General features: G+C 38.4%; 1 protein-coding gene across 1 annotated transcript in view; it reads left to right on the forward strand.

The window, feature by feature from the left end:
- Positions 1-7,716, forward strand: part of RASEF (RAS and EF-hand domain containing) — a 52,573-nt gene extending 44,857 nt beyond the window's left edge. The window contains exon 17 of the mRNA XM_084629292.1: positions 1,307-7,716. Within this exon, the coding sequence (XP_084485418.1) occupies positions 1,307-1,412 (106 nt within the window). The 3' untranslated portion in view covers positions 1,413-7,716. The remainder of the gene's footprint in view (positions 1-1,306) is intronic.
- The last annotated feature ends 12,198 nt before the right edge of the window (positions 7,717-19,914 follow it).

The raw sequence follows: 19,914 nt of genomic DNA on the forward strand, positions 1-19,914 counted from the left end.
CTATTCCATGCTACAGTATTTTTAATGGTAATAGCTTGAATAAAAAATTGGATTGTTGGAAAGAAGTAATGCTGTCTGTTCAGTCAGAAAATGGAAAAATACCTATACGTCCAGTGAGAACAGGTGTAGCAGAGGTATAGTCATTCATTTATATTCAAATGTCAATACAAAGTTAATTGTTAACTTGTATGACTCGTTTCCAGGAACCTGGCTATGAATGCAACAGTGCATTGTGCTGTTAGAAATTTCTAGTGAAGCCATACAGCACAGTTACATAATGTTAAATCACAGGTGAAAAAACATGTTTCAGGCAACATTTGATTACAATAGTTCAATTTTGTGAGGGGACAAACTGCTCTTCCCATCTTGCCTATCTGCTTTCCAGTACCTTGAATATATGATTTTAACCAGTCTGTTCACTGGCTTAGTGAAAGTTCATTTCTGAGGGATCTGTTAATATTTGCTGTAATTGAAAGCAATGGCAGATGCACCAGATGCTGTCTAACAGTTTGGTCTGAGAAGGATGGTTCTACTCAGGGATTAATATTTCTCATTTTCTGGAAGTAATCATCTCTAACTTAACATTTCAATGGGAAAGTTAGACTTCCAGACCCATGTTACCTGTACTTAGGGTTTGATTTGCCACAGTTACTCATTTTAAGTAGTACCATATTGATGTCAGTAACTGATTTCAATGGAACTACTTGGTCTGAGTAGTGAGTGGCAGAATTGAGGCTTTACAAGACACAATAATACTGGTACAAAATTGAAAATCATATGTACAGATAAACCAATTACAAGCATCTTTGTAATAAAGTGGCTAACGATATGCTGTATTTCTCAGAATAGATTTATATTTGTATAATAGTTTCTTACTTTTAATATATGAATATCTAGGGCCTAATGCTTTCCTCTGCTGTGAAATGAGGAGGGGTACAAATAAAAGAAAAAATGGGCTAAAAAGGAATGGAAAACGTAACATTGTTTAGACCTCAAATTGGAGTTATATAATTAATAGTTTTCACATAACTATACTTATTTCCTTGTGCTAATTTTGTACTTTGTATGGAATTATTGCTGCCATTCCAAAGCAGAAACTGTAGAGAATTTCACTCAGTCCCAATACTTTCATTGATTTCATAAACTAAAAACAATTATCCTATTAGACAGTTTGTGAATTTACGTTACAAAGCAGTGGCTGACAGTGGGCAGTGCATTCCTTTTTAGTGCTCTGTGTAACATATTTTGAGTAGAAATACATTCCCCAGGCTGTATCTTGGTAATTTATTTCATTGCTGTCTTACAGTGAAGTGCGAAAAAGAAGTGACAATGAAGACACGGGGTCCGTAACCAACCTGGCTGAGCCAACTGTCAAAAAATCGATGCTAATGAAGAACTGCTGTAATATATAAATATCAAACGCCCTTTCTGCCCTAAATAATTTTACTTTTGTATTTTTATGTCTTTTTTAAATGAAAAATGAAGGATTTACATAATGTGTTCTCCTTAATATGGATTTATATGTATATAGTAGTTGCAAAACTTGAGAAATTCAGTTCCTACTTTCTGCTGCTCTGCACTGGTGCACTTGCCTAGCCTCGCAGGCTGTGGTTTGATCTCACTTATATCAGTGTATGTCAGTAAAATCAAAGAAGTTACATTGGTTTAAAGATGGTCTGAGATCAGAATCAAGGCTTTTACTTTTGCCAGGAATTGATGATAGTACATACGGTACTGTATTTTCATTTCATTCATCTAGATATTTCCTTATAAAGTGAAAGAGGCTTCACAAACGGAAGACACTGTAATAATTTTATGTTAAACCCAGGATATTCAGAACCCAGGGGGAAATTCCATCATTACTTCATCTAATTTTGCCTAGGACAGGAAATGCAGGTCCAATTATGTCTGTATGAAATATTCACAACAAACCACCCTGCCACTTGAAACTTACCTAGTTTCATTACAAACCTGCAAGGTTTGTCAAAAAGGCTTGTCAAATTTTTGAACTTTTTCAAGTGAATTAGTGAGTTTTGAGTAAACCTCGGCAAATATATGGTGGTCCATCTGAAAAGCAAAACTCAAGTCTGATCCCACATGGAGGAAATACTTGCATGAATCCTGCAAAGCAAAAAGACCAATTATATACTGCTCCAACCTCAAGAGAGGTCACAGTATCTGCAGGATTTAGGAACACTGGGATGAATTAATGATGCAATTCCTGCTCGTTTATAAACGAGACAGTTACTGTTACTTTAATATAGGGGAATGTGAATTGTCCCTTCCCTCTTGTTTCTTCAAATGTTTGCCATTGATACATATGACAATTCAGACAGCTAAAGTGATGGACTCTAATAGTACAGAAGAGTCTGTCGTCATCTGTTTTCTTAGTGAATCTTTAGGCCTTAAGCCATTTGTTAGCTGCTCTACATGCACAGGACTCCATATTAAATTTTTATTAAAGGAATCAGTTGGCTTGACCATGAGCCACTTTCCAAAAATCAGGCAATACTGTTCTCATTAAGGTAAGGCTGAGGACTCATAACTCCCCTTGAAGTCAGTGGGAGCTGCTCAATCTCTCTCTGAAATTCAAGACATTGGTTTTATTGAGTTTTCTAAAAATCTCATAGTTTAGTACATATTTTAAACGCAAAGCCTAAAATCATTAATGTAAAAATGACACTATTATAGTATAATTATTAAAATAGGAGTACAAAAAAAGCATCACACCCTAGTGACTTTGTTTAGTCTTTTGTTCCCTTACTTAAGGCCAGTCCTGCAAATATTTAGGCATGTGAGTGACACTTTTCCTGCAGGTAGTCCCATTAAAACCAGTTCATGTTTATAGATATTTGCAGGATCAGAACCTTGGGGCCCAGTCCTCCTCCTGTTAAAGTAAATGGCACAGCTCCCACTGACTTCAATGGGAGTACTATTAGGACCCTTAGTGGCTGAGCAAACTATTTCAGCCTTTTTTTTGTGTATATTAAAAAAGGTTTCAAGCTGCAACCAGTCTGCCTAGTGTCAGACTTAAGTGAAGTTTTATGATCTTACCTCAAACCTGTGAAAAAGTGGATATTAGCTGTAGCAACATTAGATATTTTCTGAGCCACTACATTTCAACAGAGTATAGCCAGTGACTGATATTAATTTTATCAAATATGGACTTCCCTAGAGTAGGGTAGTTTATCACCTGGGTTTTTTAAAAAAATGCCTTTTCAGGTAAAAAGATCTGTGTTTTTAGGTATTCTTTTAAAGCTATGTTTTCTCAGAGATTTTGTCCTCAAGTGACTAATCCTGAGCTATTCCAGCAAGGCAAAGAGACTATAATGCCAAATAAAATGGACACATCCATTATTTCCATATATTTTGGCCTCATAAAAGAAAATGTACTTGGGACCGGATCATGCCCCACAGTATCCATGAGCTGAGGGGAACCTTTGGACACAGATCTACCTTATCACACATGGAAGAGGTAAGGAGTAACCTACTTCTGCAGCACCACCCTACCCCACCTGGCAGAAATCTCTCTGTGGGTCTTGAGTCTGTTGTGGGGGAGATGACAGAGGCTGGGAGAAGAGTGGGCGAGCTAGGCATATGGCCATGGAATATAAGCAGAAAAGATAATGCAGCCATTTTTCTACAGAGGCAGCCATGGCCAGCAGGAGCTTGGCTTTGCTGTCAAGGGGAAGAGCTCCATGCGGATCATTGGGAATCCAGGGTTTCTTAAATGAGTGGGAAGGGAGGGAGGGCTTAATTCTGCCTCCCCCCTCCAAAGGAGTGAGTTGAGTGGAGCTCTGCAAGGGTTTCATGGAGATTTCCTCCTCCAAAGCCTGCTCCTTTGATCAAGAGGGAACATAATCCAGCTTTTCGCTTCTTAAAGCCTATGCTGACAATATATAGGCTTTCAAATCATTAATCTGTTTGAAATTGACCTTCCCAGTAAGAAAGCTAGAAACATATTAACTCTTTATTTCAATTCAAGTTATTGCTCATTCAGTGTTTAACTTCTGCTCACTCTTACTGCCACTCCAGAATTTTTCCCAATAATAGCTGTCTTTCCTGTTTAAAAAATAGGCGAGAGAAAAGTCAGAACAATCACAGGTTATCTTTGATTTCATTGACAATGAAGGAGAAATAGAAGCTATCCTTGAAAATTCTGCAGGAACTTTTTAAAGTAATGAAACTGTGTCATGTTAGTATTCAAAAGAGAAATCCCATCAGCGGTGAAGCTGTCTTGAAGACAGTGTCTTCATCTATATTAAATAGTTACAATTTAATATTAAGGGCCCAGTCCTGTAGAGCCTTTTCCACACATCTTCTGTGGGAAATAATATGGATCCACAGGACTGTAACTCAACCTGAGCTGAGGCTCCTTTCATATGTTGGGCCTGATTTTGGAAGATGCTGAGCTTGAAAGCTGAAGGTGTTCAGCACAACCCTGAACGGGACACTTTGTGTGCACCCAAGAATGCTATTGACCTCAGTGAGAGATTTAGGTGTACAGAAATATAAGACAGGGCCCCAGAGCTAGGAATCTAAGGTTGGCATATGGCTAATATTTTCTCCCCAAAGATAGGAAAGGACCAAGTCGCATCGAACTTTTGAATTTATTAGCTTTTCTTATTAGCATGACTCACCATCTTAATATTATTTAAATGTAGTTTGTATATTTTATTGATTATTGAGACATCTAAAATTCCAGTGTGTTACTGATTTAATAACCTGGGGTTGTACAATTAAGTACAAAATGTACAGTATTTTGGCAGTTTTAAAATAGGACATTACGTACTCCATAGAAATTTTCTTCTTGGCATTGTAGATCTGGGTCCTGTAAACAGGCATTTGTGGGATGTACTTTTTTAAAAAAGTAGATTCGAAATCCATATGGAAAGTAGTTTGTGTGCATGTGCAGTAAATGCTTTTCCAAATGTATTTAATGTGATATGCCCGAATCCTGGAAAGAAAACCATGCGAATGGAGTCCTGTGCCTGTACAGAGTACAGCTGAAGTCAGTAATGTCAGTTGCCTGATCACCCAGTTCTCTCTGTGGGACTGGTGTCTTGGGCAGTTCTTGTTGATTTTAATGACCGGACGTGTGTGTCTAGGTATTTTGCCAAAATTTATAAATTGAATCTATTTTTTTTAACAATGTGACTTTTTTATTTTGCATTCGTGTGAGCTATAGCTAAGCAAAAACACCTTGAAACAATTGTTTTAAAAATTTTAAAAAAGTGTGATGGTCAAAATAGTGTCAGCCAGATTTCATCCTGGAATGTGTTTTATGGTCAACTTTTATAAATTCTTAGAAAAAGGGCTTTGAAATGAAAATCTGGTGTCACTGAGCCAAATTCTGTACTCATTCTAGGCAATGGAGTTGCAGAGAGTGCAGCTCTGGACAGAATTTTGCTCACTGGCCATAGCAGTGTGAAGAGCTCTTGTCATAGTTACATTTTATAACACCCTTTTGCAATTAGATTCACTAGAGCAGTTTTTTAAAGCCCTGATGGGATCATTCTGACTCAGTGGTTGTCCACACAGGCATAAGGGTCTGTGCTACTGTAATCAATTGTAGGATTTGGGCCTAAATATTAGAGAGAGTGTGTGTATGCATGCACAATTTATTAGAAACACATCGGTTCAGGCCCTGCTCCTGCAATATGATGCATATTCAGAGACTGCTTCTATACAGAGCTCCAATGACTTCAGTGGGGGCTGTGTGCAGGCGTAAAAGTCTGCTCCCATGAATCACTTTGCAGGATCAAGGCCTTATTTAGAAATCCTGCAATGATGGCCCCCGTTAAGTCTGACAATTGGCATAATATGAGATGGCATTCATGGTAAAATAAGAGGGCTTGGAATGAAATTATTAATTTTAGAAGCTAAAATAACTGCCTTTAAAAAAAAAATCAAAGCTAATATTTATATAAGGTCTTTCTTTTGTTTTGCTTTGAAAAGTTGTCTTGCCTACTGCCTAAAACATATGGCAGCAAACAGCAGATTTATGTTCTGGCATGTCTGTACTATTGTGTGTGTTTGTGTTTCTCTATGATTTTGTTCAGTACTTAAAGCTGTTCATTTATTGCACAAAGTCGTTTTGTTAGTCAGTGGCTATGTTATCTTAATGCCTATATTTATTTTTAAAGGAACGTCTTTTCACGTTTTTTTTCCAACAGAATCTGTAAATAAGATTTTTTTTATGCACTTGACACACAAGTATTATTTTCGTCCTTTATTGTCTTTCCCTTTTTTAATGGTCACATGTTAAACGTATTTTGAGGCAGCAGTTTTTGTGGGATGCTGTTAAATATCCAGGTGATCAAATGATTTTTTTCTAGGGATCTCTCATGTATTTAGCACTATTTAGTTGCTTGCTTATTAAAATTTACTGTATTATTTCCCTTACTCAAGAGTGTAGTTATGATCTAACTGCTTGAAACCATATTTAAAACATATCTTCTCTCATATTCATTGAACAATTCCCTCTTATTTTAGCAAATACTGTTGTGATCATAGAGCACGCTTTATCCAAAAAGATCCCAAAGCACATTACAAAACTAATTTGGCAATCCTGCAAGGAACATCATGTGGACAGACCCCTGCACCCATGTGGAGAACTCCATCAGTGGGCTTCTGTGCCAGCATAGAGGTCTGTTCACAAGAAGATCCTTGTACAAAGCTTTTTGACAGGCTGGGGCTATGCAGCCTATATATTCTGAAGTGTAGCCACCTCTGGGGTTAAACATGGTTCCTGTTTAACACTCACAGCAATACTAAACATTGTAGTACAGGAAGTGAAGAATATCAACTCTGACAGATAGCAGATGGATGTTGAGGTAGGTACAATGTATTTATCCACATTGGAATTTGATGAGGACAACAGGGTTAATATCTCTTATTCTGTCCCACAAAAAAACATGATTCTTATGATCATCACTAGTGATTAAGACCTCATTTCTCCTGCAATTTCAGTGTCCCCTACCACCATGTCCCAAGGTGTTGAGACAGTAGGTGATAGTTTCCTCTAACTACTAATCTATCAACATCACTTCCTGCAGCACTCGGTATTTGAGTAAAGATGTCCCATCCATGCACGGACAGGCATAATGCTGCTTAGCTTAGATCTGACATCATAGCCTGAAGGTTTTTGTTTTTGTTTAACTATTACCTGGCATTTCATTTTTTTTAAACCCAAACCACTTGTATTTTAGGTTCAATTTGTGCCACAGAAGGTTGTAAAGAGTGCGCTGTCACTCACATTTTCAGCCCTTAGAGATACAGATTATAATTAACTTCCCACTCGCTGCATATATGTGAAGTTAGTAGTTAAATGATTGGCTAACAAATAACATTTGCATAAACCATGCTGTGCAGACTTCTAAATGAATATGAAGCAAAGTATTTAAAATAGAGATTTATTTTCATACTTGTATAGCGAGCAGATTCAGTGAACTTTAGTTTTATGTGCCAAGTTTAATTACGGACTATGTGTTAAAAAAGTGTGCAATAAAATAAACAGGCCCTATAGTGTGAAACAGTTGTTTTGAAACTTTGATTTATTCTGTTTACAAATATGACTGCAAGAACTGTGGTGTTTGTGCTTGTTGTTTCTCCTCAAAACTACAGATCATTCCAACCACTGTGTGATTTTCTACATATGTTTAAAAAGAACCACGTGTTGTCTATTACATATTGCTGTACAATAAAGTGTGCATTAGTGGCTATTCAATAGGGTTTATTTTTTTCCAGTTTGCCACTAAGCTGCACCCATAAATATGTTGTTTAATGAAATACAGTACAAGTGAGTAACTTTATTTCCCCAAAGCAACTGAATGGCAGACTCTGGACAGCAGTGCACTAACAATTAGTATACCAACTAGAGTGGGTGACTTTTTCAGATTAATATTTTCACCTAAAAATGCAATTTGGTTGACCCAAAACTATTCCTGAATTTGTGTTGCATTTGCTGAATACTTTCAGCCACAAATTTCTTCCAGGCTAGATCCACAAGGAGACTTAAACACCCTTCACAAAATAGAAGAGCTCCTGTCACCTCCCTTATGTCCAATAGCATTTAAGGCACTTACCTAGGATGTGGGAGAAACAGATTTAAATCCCTGCTCTTCAGGAGAAACTTGAACTTGGATCTTCCACAACCAAGGAGAGTGCCCTAACCACCAGGCAATAGGGTACTCTGAGGTGGGCTCTCAATCTCTCCTGTTGAAGCTGTTCCACTTTTTATGACCTACTTAAATATTCACTGGGCCAGAGAGTGAGACTGTTGGAGTTAGGGCACGGACCGAGGTTCTAGATCCTGCTCAAATAAATATTTTATACAGAGTGGAACAGCTTCAACAGGAGAGACAGAGGGACGAGTGCACCAGCATTTTGAATAGCCCAGTAGATAGGGTACATACCGAAACTGTAGAAGACAGCAGTTCAACTCCCTGTTCTGAATCAGGCAGAGTTCCTTCTCTACCACAGACTTCCTGTGTCACCTTGGGCTGACCAGTCTCTCTCCTTCGGTTCCCATCTGTGACAGGGGCTTAACAATGCTTCCCTCCTAATGGGGTGATGTGATAATGGAGGGCGGGGCATGTAAGTACATCACAGGGATAGAATAGTCTGCTCATTTTGCCTTTAGAAGTTGTCACTGGAGCTTGTAGGAAATTTTCATAACAATGATCTTCTGATGGAAAATTCATTTTCTACAAAATCAGTTTTCTGTGGAAAAATTTCAATTGCCCATCAGGAAACTGCTCACAGCTCACAGCATCCCTGTTACTTGGCAGACTGCCTGGCAGGTCTCTGGCGGATATATTTACACTGCAAGTAAACACTCCCCGCCTGGCCCATGCAGTTGACCTGGGCTGGTGGGGCACAGGCTCAGGGGCTGTTGAACTGCACTGTAGGCTTTCAGGCTTAGCTCTAGCTCCCTGTGAGGTGGGAGGGTCCCAGTGCTTGGTCTGCAGCCTGAACCCGGACAGTTACACCATAATTAAACAGCCCCTTAGCCCAAGCTCCATAAGCCTAAATTAGCTGCATAGGCCAGTCATGGGAGTCTAATTGCAGTGTAGACATATCTTAGGAGCCCAAACTTCCAGGCCTTGTGGCTTCTTAGCAGCCTGGAAGCTCTGGGAGCCCCAACTCCCAGGCTGTCCAAGCTGGCTGGCTCATGGCCTCGTGGTCTCCCAGGTTTCTGGGTCACTCTGGGACCTTAAAACCTTGAAAGTTTAAATGAAATATTTGAAATTCCAATTCAGTTGCGAATGTTTAAATTTAAAATTTAGTTGCAGAACACTTTTAAAAAAAAGTCGGACTTTCCCACAAAATGGTAATGCCAGTTTCTGTCCTGCTCGAGTGGGCACAAAAGATCTTTACTGATTGGCTTCCTGCTATAGTTTTAAAGAAAAAAATACACATCCTCATGGTGTGACTCTGCCACTTGCCTCAGATAACTTGACCTCAGTATTTGCAGTAATGTAGGTATTGCACATCGTAAACCTAGGTAATTATTTATAGCTCCATACATGCACACTTTTCAGAACAAAGACTGATAGAGTACTACCTAGGCTAGTTGACACTCTAAAGCCTTGATGGTAGGATGACAAATGGGAATGAGGAAATGAAGGTAGATATTACCACATCCGAGGTAGAAGCCAAACTCGAACAGCTTAATGGGACTAAATCGGGGGGCCCAAATATTCTTCATCCAGGAATATTAAAGGAATTGGCACATGAAATTGCAAGTCCATTAGCAAGAATTTTTAATAAATCTGTAAACTTAGGGGTTGTACCATATGACTGGAGAATTGCTAACATAGTTCCTATATTTAAGAAAGGGAAAAAATGTGATCCGGGTAACTATAGGCCTGTTAGTTTGACATCTGTAGTATGCAAGGTCTTGGAAAAATTTTTGAAGGAGAAAGTAGTTAAGGACATTGGGGTCAATGGTAATTGGGACAAAATACAAAATGGTTTTACAAAAGCTAGATCATGCCAAACCAACCTGATCTCCCTTGAGAAGTTAACAGATTTTTTAGACAAAGGAAACGCAGTGGATCTAATTTACCTCGACTTCAGTAAGGCATTTGATACGGTAATTATTAGCTAAATTGGAAAAGATGGGGATCAATATGAACATTGAAAGGTGGATAAGCAGCTGGTTAAAGGGGAGACTACAACGGGTCACACTGAAAGGTGAACTGTCAGGCTGGAAGGAGGTTACTAGTGGAATTCCTCAGGGATCGGTTTGGGGACCAATCTTATTTAATTTTTTTATTACTGACCTTGGCACAAAAAGTGGGAATGTACTAATAAAGTTTGCGGATTACACAAAGCTGGAAGGTATTGCCAATACAGAGAAGGACCAGGATATCATACAGGAGGATCTGGATGATCTTGTAAACTGGAGTAATAGTAATAGGATGAAATTTAATAGTGAAAAGTGCAAGGTCATGCTTTTAGGGATTAATAACAAGAATTTTTGTTATAAACTGGGGACACATTATTTGGAACTAACAGAAGAGGAGAAGGACCTCGGAATATTGGTTGATCACAGGATGACTATGAGCTACCAATGTGATATGGCGGTGAAAAAAACTAATGCGGTCTTGGGATGCATCAAGCGAGGTATTTCTAGTAGAGATAAGGAGGCGTTAGTACTGTTATACAAGGCACTGGTGAGACCTCATCTGGAATATTGTGTGCAGTTTTGGTCTCCCATGTTTAAGAAGGATGAATTCAAACTTGAACAGGTACAGAGAAGGGCTACTAGGATGATCCGAGGAATGGAATACCTGTCTTATGAAAGGAGACTCAAGGAGCTTGGCTTGTTTAGCCTAACCAAAAGAAGGCTGAGGGGAGATATGATTGCTCTCTATAAATATATCAGAGGGATAAATAACAGGGAGGGAGAGGAATTATTTAAACTCAGTATCAATGTGGACACAAGAACAAATGGATATAAACTGGCCATGGGGAAGTTTAGACTTGAAATTAGACAAAGGTTTCTAACCATCAGAGGAGTGATGTTCTGGGTGTTACAAATGGTCTCCAGATTTGCTCTGCTATTCTCTGAGTCAGTTGGGATAGGCTAGAGAGTGGAGTAACATTGACTGGCAATACAGTAGATTTTTTTTCCGAGGCTTAGAGCCAAATTCTGCCCCAGAATACATTGTACAATGCAATGACTGGGAATTTAAGCAAGAGATGCTTAAATTGGTTCTCTCACTTACACTAACATTCAGCCACATTCTGTTCCCATGTAAACAATGGGAACAATATGCTTAGGGTTATAACTAGAGGAGGCAATTGGGTGACAGGGAGCAGGGGTAGAGGAATAACTATTTTAATCAAGGAATAAATTAATCTTATTCACCCTACTTCCAGGACCCAAGGTGAAAAGTTAAAACAGGAGATTTAATATTTCCTTTAACATCCATCTTTACTTTTAGACCGCTTTCTCCCCTGTTCCTACAATCCATTCTGCCTGTGGCTTTAAAACTGTAAGAACTATAGAATGGAAAATTGTTTTGTCCCCCTTTGCAACATAAATGTTTAGTTTCTGTTCCTCTTAGGATAATTTAAATGGTCTTAAACACCATTTTGGGGATGATACTTTTTAACCACAGTTAATATTTAATAACCAATACATTCATCATGCAGTAGGAGCAAGTGTTATTGTCCTAAATAAGGGACAATATCATGTTATTGATTTTATGGGGTATGCTGGTTCATAATCTATTAGTTATATGAAAAACAAACCCTGAGAGAGTACAGGATGTAATTATCCTTATCCCACAAAGTGCTAAATTGTGCTGAAAGCATGAGATGCAAGGCTCAAAAACAAACAACAAAAACCCCAAAATGAAATAGCGCTACAGTCTATAGACCCTTTGGACATTTGCATAAATACAGACCCCAGCTCCATTCACCTGAAAGGCTCTCAATGTAGCATTTTTGTGTATTTTATATTGGTCTAATGGCCCCTTATGATAATCCTGCAGGTCTCCTGAAGGGTACCTTTTAGCTGGCTTGCATTTCAAACAAAGGCAGAAGTCACTATTGTAAAGAAAAAAGAAGCAAGCAGATCTATTCCTAACACTGTCACTGGATGAACTTGGGCAAATCAATAAACCTTTGAGCCTCACTTTTCCATTCTGTAAAATAGAGATAGCAATAGCTATTGCCTTTAGGAAAGTGCTTGGAGATCCTTCTATAGATGGAAAGTTTTACTTTTACTATATATCTGCCTATCGCCCTTTAGAAACAATGGCAGACCCAACTGGGCACGTGCAGCAGGAAATGTTAACTTGCCCTTTAAAAATAGGTCTCTCTCCTTGTACACTTGGCTGCCTCTGGGTGCAGTTCCCACCAGCTTTGCTATATTTTTCCCTAAAAAGATAATCGCTTCCTTGTAAATGAGGGTCTCTCTCTTAAAAATAATAATAAAAAACAAAAATATTATTTTGGTGAAGGGGAGCAAGGTGGACTGTTTGCTCCTCCCTGAGCTCCTCCTCCCCATAACATATTCTGGTAAGGAAGAGCAGCAGGAATATTTCAGTTAAAAGAAAAATCAAAGCTGCTAAATTGTATGGTAGTAACAATGCCTATGACATCCCCTCTGCTGCTAGCAGCCCCGCTCCCAGTTGACTTCCCAACAGACCAACATCCACTACTTTTTGGTAAGTAGATTCTATTTCCTTGTGTAGCCTTTGTGGGACTATTTGATTCTGTCACACAGGTGTATCTCCTTAGGGATCCTTATTGGAATTGCCAGATAGACAGTTAAGACCTGTTTTGGAGGAACTGGTGGGAAGAGGCCATCTAATCTAAAACTCTTTAAATTGAGTAGCTGGTAGAGGCTGGGGTTGGGTTTGACTTTTATTTTAATTAAAGAAGTTCACTCAGTTTCAATATACTGTCCAGTCCAATCTAAAACAAAGTACAATATATTGATAAATGTAACAAATTAAAATGCCAGATTTTGAACATGGTCCCCATCAATATCGGATTTCAAAAAATGTATTTGTTAATTTTTCTTTCTTAAAAATAGAATTACAATATGCAGTACAATATAAAAATGTGTACTTAGCTTTCTGCCCACCACTATCTAGATTTCTGATACCACTCACATACATGTATGTTCTTTACCAAACAGACTCTGTCCATATTATAGAGCTGTAGCTCACAATTTTATCATTATTTTTGTGATCAAGATGTTCTTGCAAGGCACTATCATCCATCTCCACAAATAAATTTTTTATGAATCTCAGAGACTTCCCTCTTCTCAGAATTAGGCTTTTGGTCTAAGCAAGGGCAATAGCGATCCCATGTTTTAAAACATACCTGCGTGGCTTTCACATTCTGTGATGGCGCATTAACGTGACATACAATTGCCTCTCATTTTTACAAGAAATGTTTTATCACTGTTTATAAATTAACAAACATCCACATTATACAGGCTCAAAGCTGGGTGGGAGACATACTTTCATGAAGAATCTCTGGACTCGTGATGCCAAGGCTGCCTACAGCAGATCAGGCCTGCCATGGGAAGGATGGTTACAAATCACTTTGTACTCTATGGTGCCTTCTCAAAGCCAAATCTCTCAGAACAGAGGGTGCTGTGTTTACAACTGCTTGCATAGGGGATGCATAATAAATAAATCAAATAATGGAGAACTTGAAACATTTGTAGTTGAAGTAGTACGTGTTTTTCCTCCCTTGGTATTCTACTGATAAGTAAATTGTCTCATTAGACTGACCCCCCACCTGGTAAGGTAACTCCCATCTTTTCATGTACTATGTATAAATATACCTGCTACTATATTTTCCACTCCATGCATCTGATGAAGTGGGTTTTAGCCCATGAAAGCATATGCTCAAATAAATTTTTAGTCTCTAAGGTGCCACAAGGACTCCTTGGTTTTTTTTTTCAGAAATGTTACCGCTCGTGCTTATTTTCAATTTTAGCCAAAAAACAATGCCTGTGTTCTGACCTTAATAAGAGCATTAATGGTAAAGTCATCCCTAGTCAGAGTCCTATCCTGGAGAGAGCCTAAATTTAAATTAACTGAAGCCTAAATGTGATCCTTGACAGAGGTGTAACCCTTTTCACCCTAATCCATTGTGGAACCAAAAAGAGTACGGAGAAATCTGTGCAAGACCGCTCTTGTTAAGCAACCTCTAGTTCTGAGAGGCGGCCGCAAATATACTCAGTAGGCTGTTGCTCCTCTCTGTTAAGCAACCGTTGTCAAGTCTCTTGAGTGCTTGTTTAAGAGATGTCAGTTTAATGGAGGGGAGTGTGTTCCTCCCAGCACCAGGAGACCATTCAGAGACATCCTGAGACCAAAGGACTAGGTCGGGGGGTAAATAATAAACTCTAGTTGATTTCTTTTTTTAAAAAAAAATGCAGGGAGATAGTAACTTTTCCCCAGCAGTTTTCAAAAAGAGTAGGAGTATTCTTGTCAACTTTTTCTCTCAGTAATAGCCAGTTCTGAGTCCAAAGCTGTAGGAAAGATCTTGCTGAACACATAATGGCTACCACATTTGCCCACAGAGCATTAGTAGTATTTTACTGTAAAATTCTTTGGGCTACCTTGAATATAAAAGCCGCTATAAAAAATTCACATTCTATTCCATAATTACTTGGGAATGTGAGTCACCATTTGAGTACAGAAACGCCTCGAGATGATCCTCTTCTGAGGTTGGCATGGCTGATTTAAGCTGCAAGGTGGTCCTAAGGAATAAATAGTGTCTTCCTAAAGATTTCATGGATCATTTGAGCACTACAGTTCTTTCAGAATAAATGTGCTCCTTAAAGAGGTACATGAATAATTTGAACAGTGAAGTGCTTTGATGGGCATGAAATCTGTTCCCATTGAAAGGGGAATGCACGTGGATCATTTGGTGTGTGTGTGTAACTGTGAGTGTGACATTTTTCTGCCTCTTAAAAATGATACAAGTCTTTCTTTAGTGTATTTACAAGTGACTATTGGGGTGGACTGTTGGGGTTTCTGCGGCATGTCTATACAGGCTCCCCAGAGAGCATGATGGCAAATAAAGCTTTGAAATAGTTCTGTATGGAGTATTACATTTTCAGTGTATAGATGGTGTTGAGTGTAAAATATTTTTGGAGATTCGCTTTGGAGAGTATTTTGCTGAAAGTAATGTGGTTCAATTCTTTTATTTTTCCAAACCATAGATCTTAAGGTGGGGATGCTCTAAGATCCCAATCCAGCAAAGCTGTTAAGCATGTGTGTAATTCTAAGACTGTATTTCCACTGAATTCAGTGGAACTATTCATATACACAGTTATACATGGGTTTAAGCACTTTGATATCCTGGGGCCTTTTCTTAAAGGACAACTTCAGTAATTATTCTGCTAAGGTATAACAATTTTATTAAATAAGAAACTGCTCTTTCTCAGTATTAAAAAAAACAATAAAACCCCAAAAGTGAGGTCCAGGATTGTCTTAAAAATTAATACATATATATTATTTTAAATTTGCCTTCTGTTTGCTTTTTTTTTTTTTTTTTAGCCTGTAAGGGGAAACTGCCTGTCTGCAAACAGTGAGAATTTCAGGATCAAAATTCAATCTAAAATTCACATGCAAAAACGCAGGCCTCACTGCTGGCTGCGTAAAGGGGAACTTCCCTTACCTAATCTTAACCTCCCCTTCCCCTGTTACCATGTAATTGAGGGGTATGCTACCCCAGAATTTGATCAAGCTAATTGCAGCCATATTGTGTGCAGTCAGCCACCATGAATTAATAAAATAGAACACCACGTAGTTACGGGTTGGACAAGCAGGGCTTTTGGAAGCAAAGTCAAATACTTGCTGCAGGCTTGCAGTTTCTGCTAATCTGAATGAGAGGAGGGGAGAAAAGTGTCAACAAATTTTGAGACTGCTTGAAAATAAGTGGACGGAGACCTTGAGTTTGGGCACCTTTGAGATAGAAGCCTATTATGGCCAAGATTGTTAGGATTGTTTTGTTGATAAGTAGTTGATTGAAGTTGGAAGTGATGACCTAGTAGGGGTCACCATGAGCTATGTGTTTTGTAAAAATGAGTTATAAAAAGACTAGCTAATAGAGTGTACTTTTGGAGCGGTTCTCTGAAGCTATCCTGAGAGATTTTTTTCCTGATCCCCAGCAGCGAAGCAACCGGCCATCGCTGACCTGCTGCTAATTACTCAATACTATCTCAGATTTTAGGTAATTATTTGGGATGTTCTAAACCTATTCCTTATGTTCGTGTGTGCTTAAATGTAATTAATAGTAGTTTTAGATAAGAGCATACTTCCTTAAATCACTCTTTCATCAGCTGGACATGCTGTGTTCCCATTGATTTATTTCTGACACAGCCTGCAGTGATTGTTGTTAGCCTGTCTCCTCTACTGCCCATCTCTCTCCCAGTACAACCTCTCTCCTCTTTCACTCGCATTTTCCCATAGTCTCCTGTCCCCAGCCCACCTGCCTTCACATTGTTCCTGTTTTCCCCTTCACAGTAATGTTCCCTTTGCTGTCACCTATTCCCTTGCACCTCTCAATTTTCTCTCATTCCTCTTCAGTGTCCTCCCTGCACCTCCCTCAGCCATATCTCCTTCTCTTCTTCAAGGGGAAACCACTTCCCACATACTTCTGTCTCCTCATGGTTTTTGTCCAGCCCATTAAACATAGCATCTAGGAGGTGGCCATTTTGCCTGCGTGAGTTGGCAGTTTGGCTTCAGTCTAATTGAAAATAGTGGGAGGTGGTAGCCATTATTACTACTCTTTCCCTTTAGATAGGAGTGAGCAGAAAAAGAGAAATACAGGAAGTGATAGGGGTGTGTGTGTGTGTGTGTGTGCGCGCTTCAGGGCTGAAGCATGTTGATAGTATTTGAGTGATTCCAGTAGAGCCTAGTGTCCCTGATCAAGGCTCCATTATGCCAAATGCAGCACAGACATGAAAAGTCACTAAAGGCTGAGGAAGAAAGAAGCTCTTTACCTTCACTTGTAAAAACATTGACACAAAGTGTTCTTGCACATCCCTGGCTCTTTGATTTTAGCTACGCCCCTGGCTGCACCATACTGCTGCACCTGGGTCTACCTATTGCTGGAGACACAAGATATGAAAGGTTGCTTATGGGAAGAAGATTGTTTTTCCTTTGGACAGGTCTCGGCACTGAGCTCGTGTATAAAAGGTGTACAGTGTTTGGTTTTTTTTGAGAGAGAGTGGTTGTACCTGAAAAGCTTATCCCATCAGAGAACACTATGGAAACTTGGTACTTTGCTTAAATAATAATTATTTGGAGACATCTCCAGTTCAGTGAAATAAAGATTGAAGAATTAGCAGTAATTTAAAGGGGAAAACCTTCTAACCCTTAAAAGAATATTTGTTAAACACCTTAAGAAAACTAGAAAGCTAGTATCTGTCTACATTAGCAATGCTTGTACTACTGTAGTCATGGTCTTGCAAATTCCTAATATAGATGCCCCATACTGGTGTAAAGCAGGGCTCACACTGGTGTGGTTTCCTATGGTGATTAACCAGCGTAAATTACAATCTTAATGAGATTTGAGCAGCAATGTGTCTGAATTAGGGTTTTTCATCAAAGTAAGTACATTAATGTAGTAAATTTGTAAACCTTGCCCACTATTGACAGATCCTAAGTAAAAGGTTAAATTTAAGTAAATAAATGAAACCTAAAAATACCCCCCCCCCCACCTGCCCTTTTCCCTCAGAAACAGAGGAAAGTATGGAAATGCAGAGGTAAGATCACTCAAACAGCTTTTCTATTGCAAAATATAGACTCTGGAAATTTTTTTAATATGTGTGTATATGTATATATTTAAAGAAACCCTGCGGCTGGATCATGGTTTTTCATTAAAAATTCTGCATATTTTTTTAAAAAAATCTTCTAGTCTCGGTATCAGATACATCATTAGGTATCAAATGTCACTACATGTTCATCACTTATTTATCTTTTATCATACAAAATATCAGGCCCAATTGGACTCCCATTGAAACCAGTTGGAATGCTGCACATGGAGAATCTTCAGAGTTAAGGCAATAGTCTTTCATTTAACAAATATATATAAACCTTTTATTAACATATCTGATACTGAGGGCCTTACCAATGCCTCCCATGCTGCAAACACACACACATAACTGGATTTGCATGATCAGAGTTTAATCATTATTTCCTCTTCTTGGTAAATTATGGCCATTAATAGTACTATCATTTCCATTAATACAAATACAGTAGTTACCAATTTATCCTGTCATTTTTTGCCCTTTGTAAAATTCTAGAAATTACACATTTTCATGAGATTTGATTTTTTTTTCTCACGTGAGTTTCACAAATCTGTACATATCTAACCAGTACTACAGCAGTTGTGAATTTTTTTTTTCATTTTTACAATAAAATGAAACCTCAGACCATATGGAGTTGTTCAGCCTTTTGTAGCAATCAATTCCAAATGATTTTCTATCTCTGAAATTCAGGCTGAAAATCAAATCTAACCTTGCAGCCTTTGTAATGGAAATAACTCTGCAGAGAGAATGATAGTTAGCTATCTCTGAGGAGCTGCTGGTATTTTGTTGTTGTTGTTGTTGGTTTTTTTAATCTATAGACTATATTACAGGTTTGCTGAAATAGTGGTTTGAGCATTGGCCTGCTAAACCTAGGGTTGTGAGTTCAATCCTTGAGGGGGACATTTAGGGATCTGGGGGCAAAAATTGGGGATTGGTCCTGCTTTGAGCATGGTTTGGACTAGATGACCTCCTGAGGTCCCTTCCAACCCTGATAATCTATGATTCCATAATCATACAACAGAAAGTAGTGATAATTTCTGTTAAGTTTGCATACTGAAGCATTCCTCCTTTGTTTATTCAAACCCCTCATTTAAGAAACTTCATTCAGATATTAGGCTTAGCAATTTTTGCAGTACACAATTGGTCACTGCAACCTGGGTGAAAAACCTTTAAGAGCAAATATAGTACATAATTACTAGTTATTTGTAGCCACTAGAGGACAGCAACGTCCTAGATAACAAATGTTTTCTAACTATTTTAGTACCTCAGGTTAGATTGGCATGCAGAAAAAAATCATCATTAAAAATATATGCAATCAAAAAAAGTAGGTTATTATAGCGGCACGTTCAGGCTGCGCTAGTTAAGTCTGTCAGCATTTCCCCTGTAAGCCCCCTTTTTCGAAGGGTTTATCACTCAGCTGTGAAAATTTGCTCTAGGCAAAGCCTGACATACCAAGTCTCAACCCTGGAGCAGATTTCTTTTTGCCGTATTTTATTTCAGTTGGCTTGGCTCCTTTTAAGTTACAGTGTGGGAAGTAGTAGATATTTTTTGTGGTTGCAGAGACTTAGCTGTTGTCCTAAAATGCAAAAAATGTTTGGGTTGGGGTTTTTATGATTGTGAAAATGAATTACTACAGGTCAGTTGCCCCTAATGAGAAGAAAGTTCAATGCGGTATTTGGAGGAAAGGTTAGAAAAATGGACTCTAACTCTTCTTTGTCTGAATTACACTATCCAAATATATTGTATAGTATTGGGATTGGACACCACATTTTTGTATTTTGGAGTGTCTTATGGGTCGGAGAGATTACTCTGTTAAAGAGTCCTTTTTCATGCAGATACTGATAGGCTGAATTTGTTAAGGTTGAGTGAATACAAAAAGTCTGGAAGAAACAAAATGTCCTTAAACAATACTGGGTCTTGTCTAAATTAGTTTTTGGTTGTGTTATGACTTGACTGACAGTTAATTTAAGTGAATTAACACGATTGTAAATGCCAATCTGATCACTCCCCAGATGTTTGTTGGTACTTTTGCCCATTTGATCAATGCTGCAAATGTTTGTTCTTTATCCCAGTGATCAGCCTAGCATAATGGAAAAAAACAAAAACCACTTGTA

Source organism: Lepidochelys olivacea, assembly GCF_965140295.1.
Source record: "Lepidochelys olivacea isolate rLepOli2 genome assembly, chromosome: 5".
NCBI classification, from domain to species: Eukaryota; Metazoa; Chordata; order Testudines; family Cheloniidae; genus Lepidochelys; species Lepidochelys olivacea.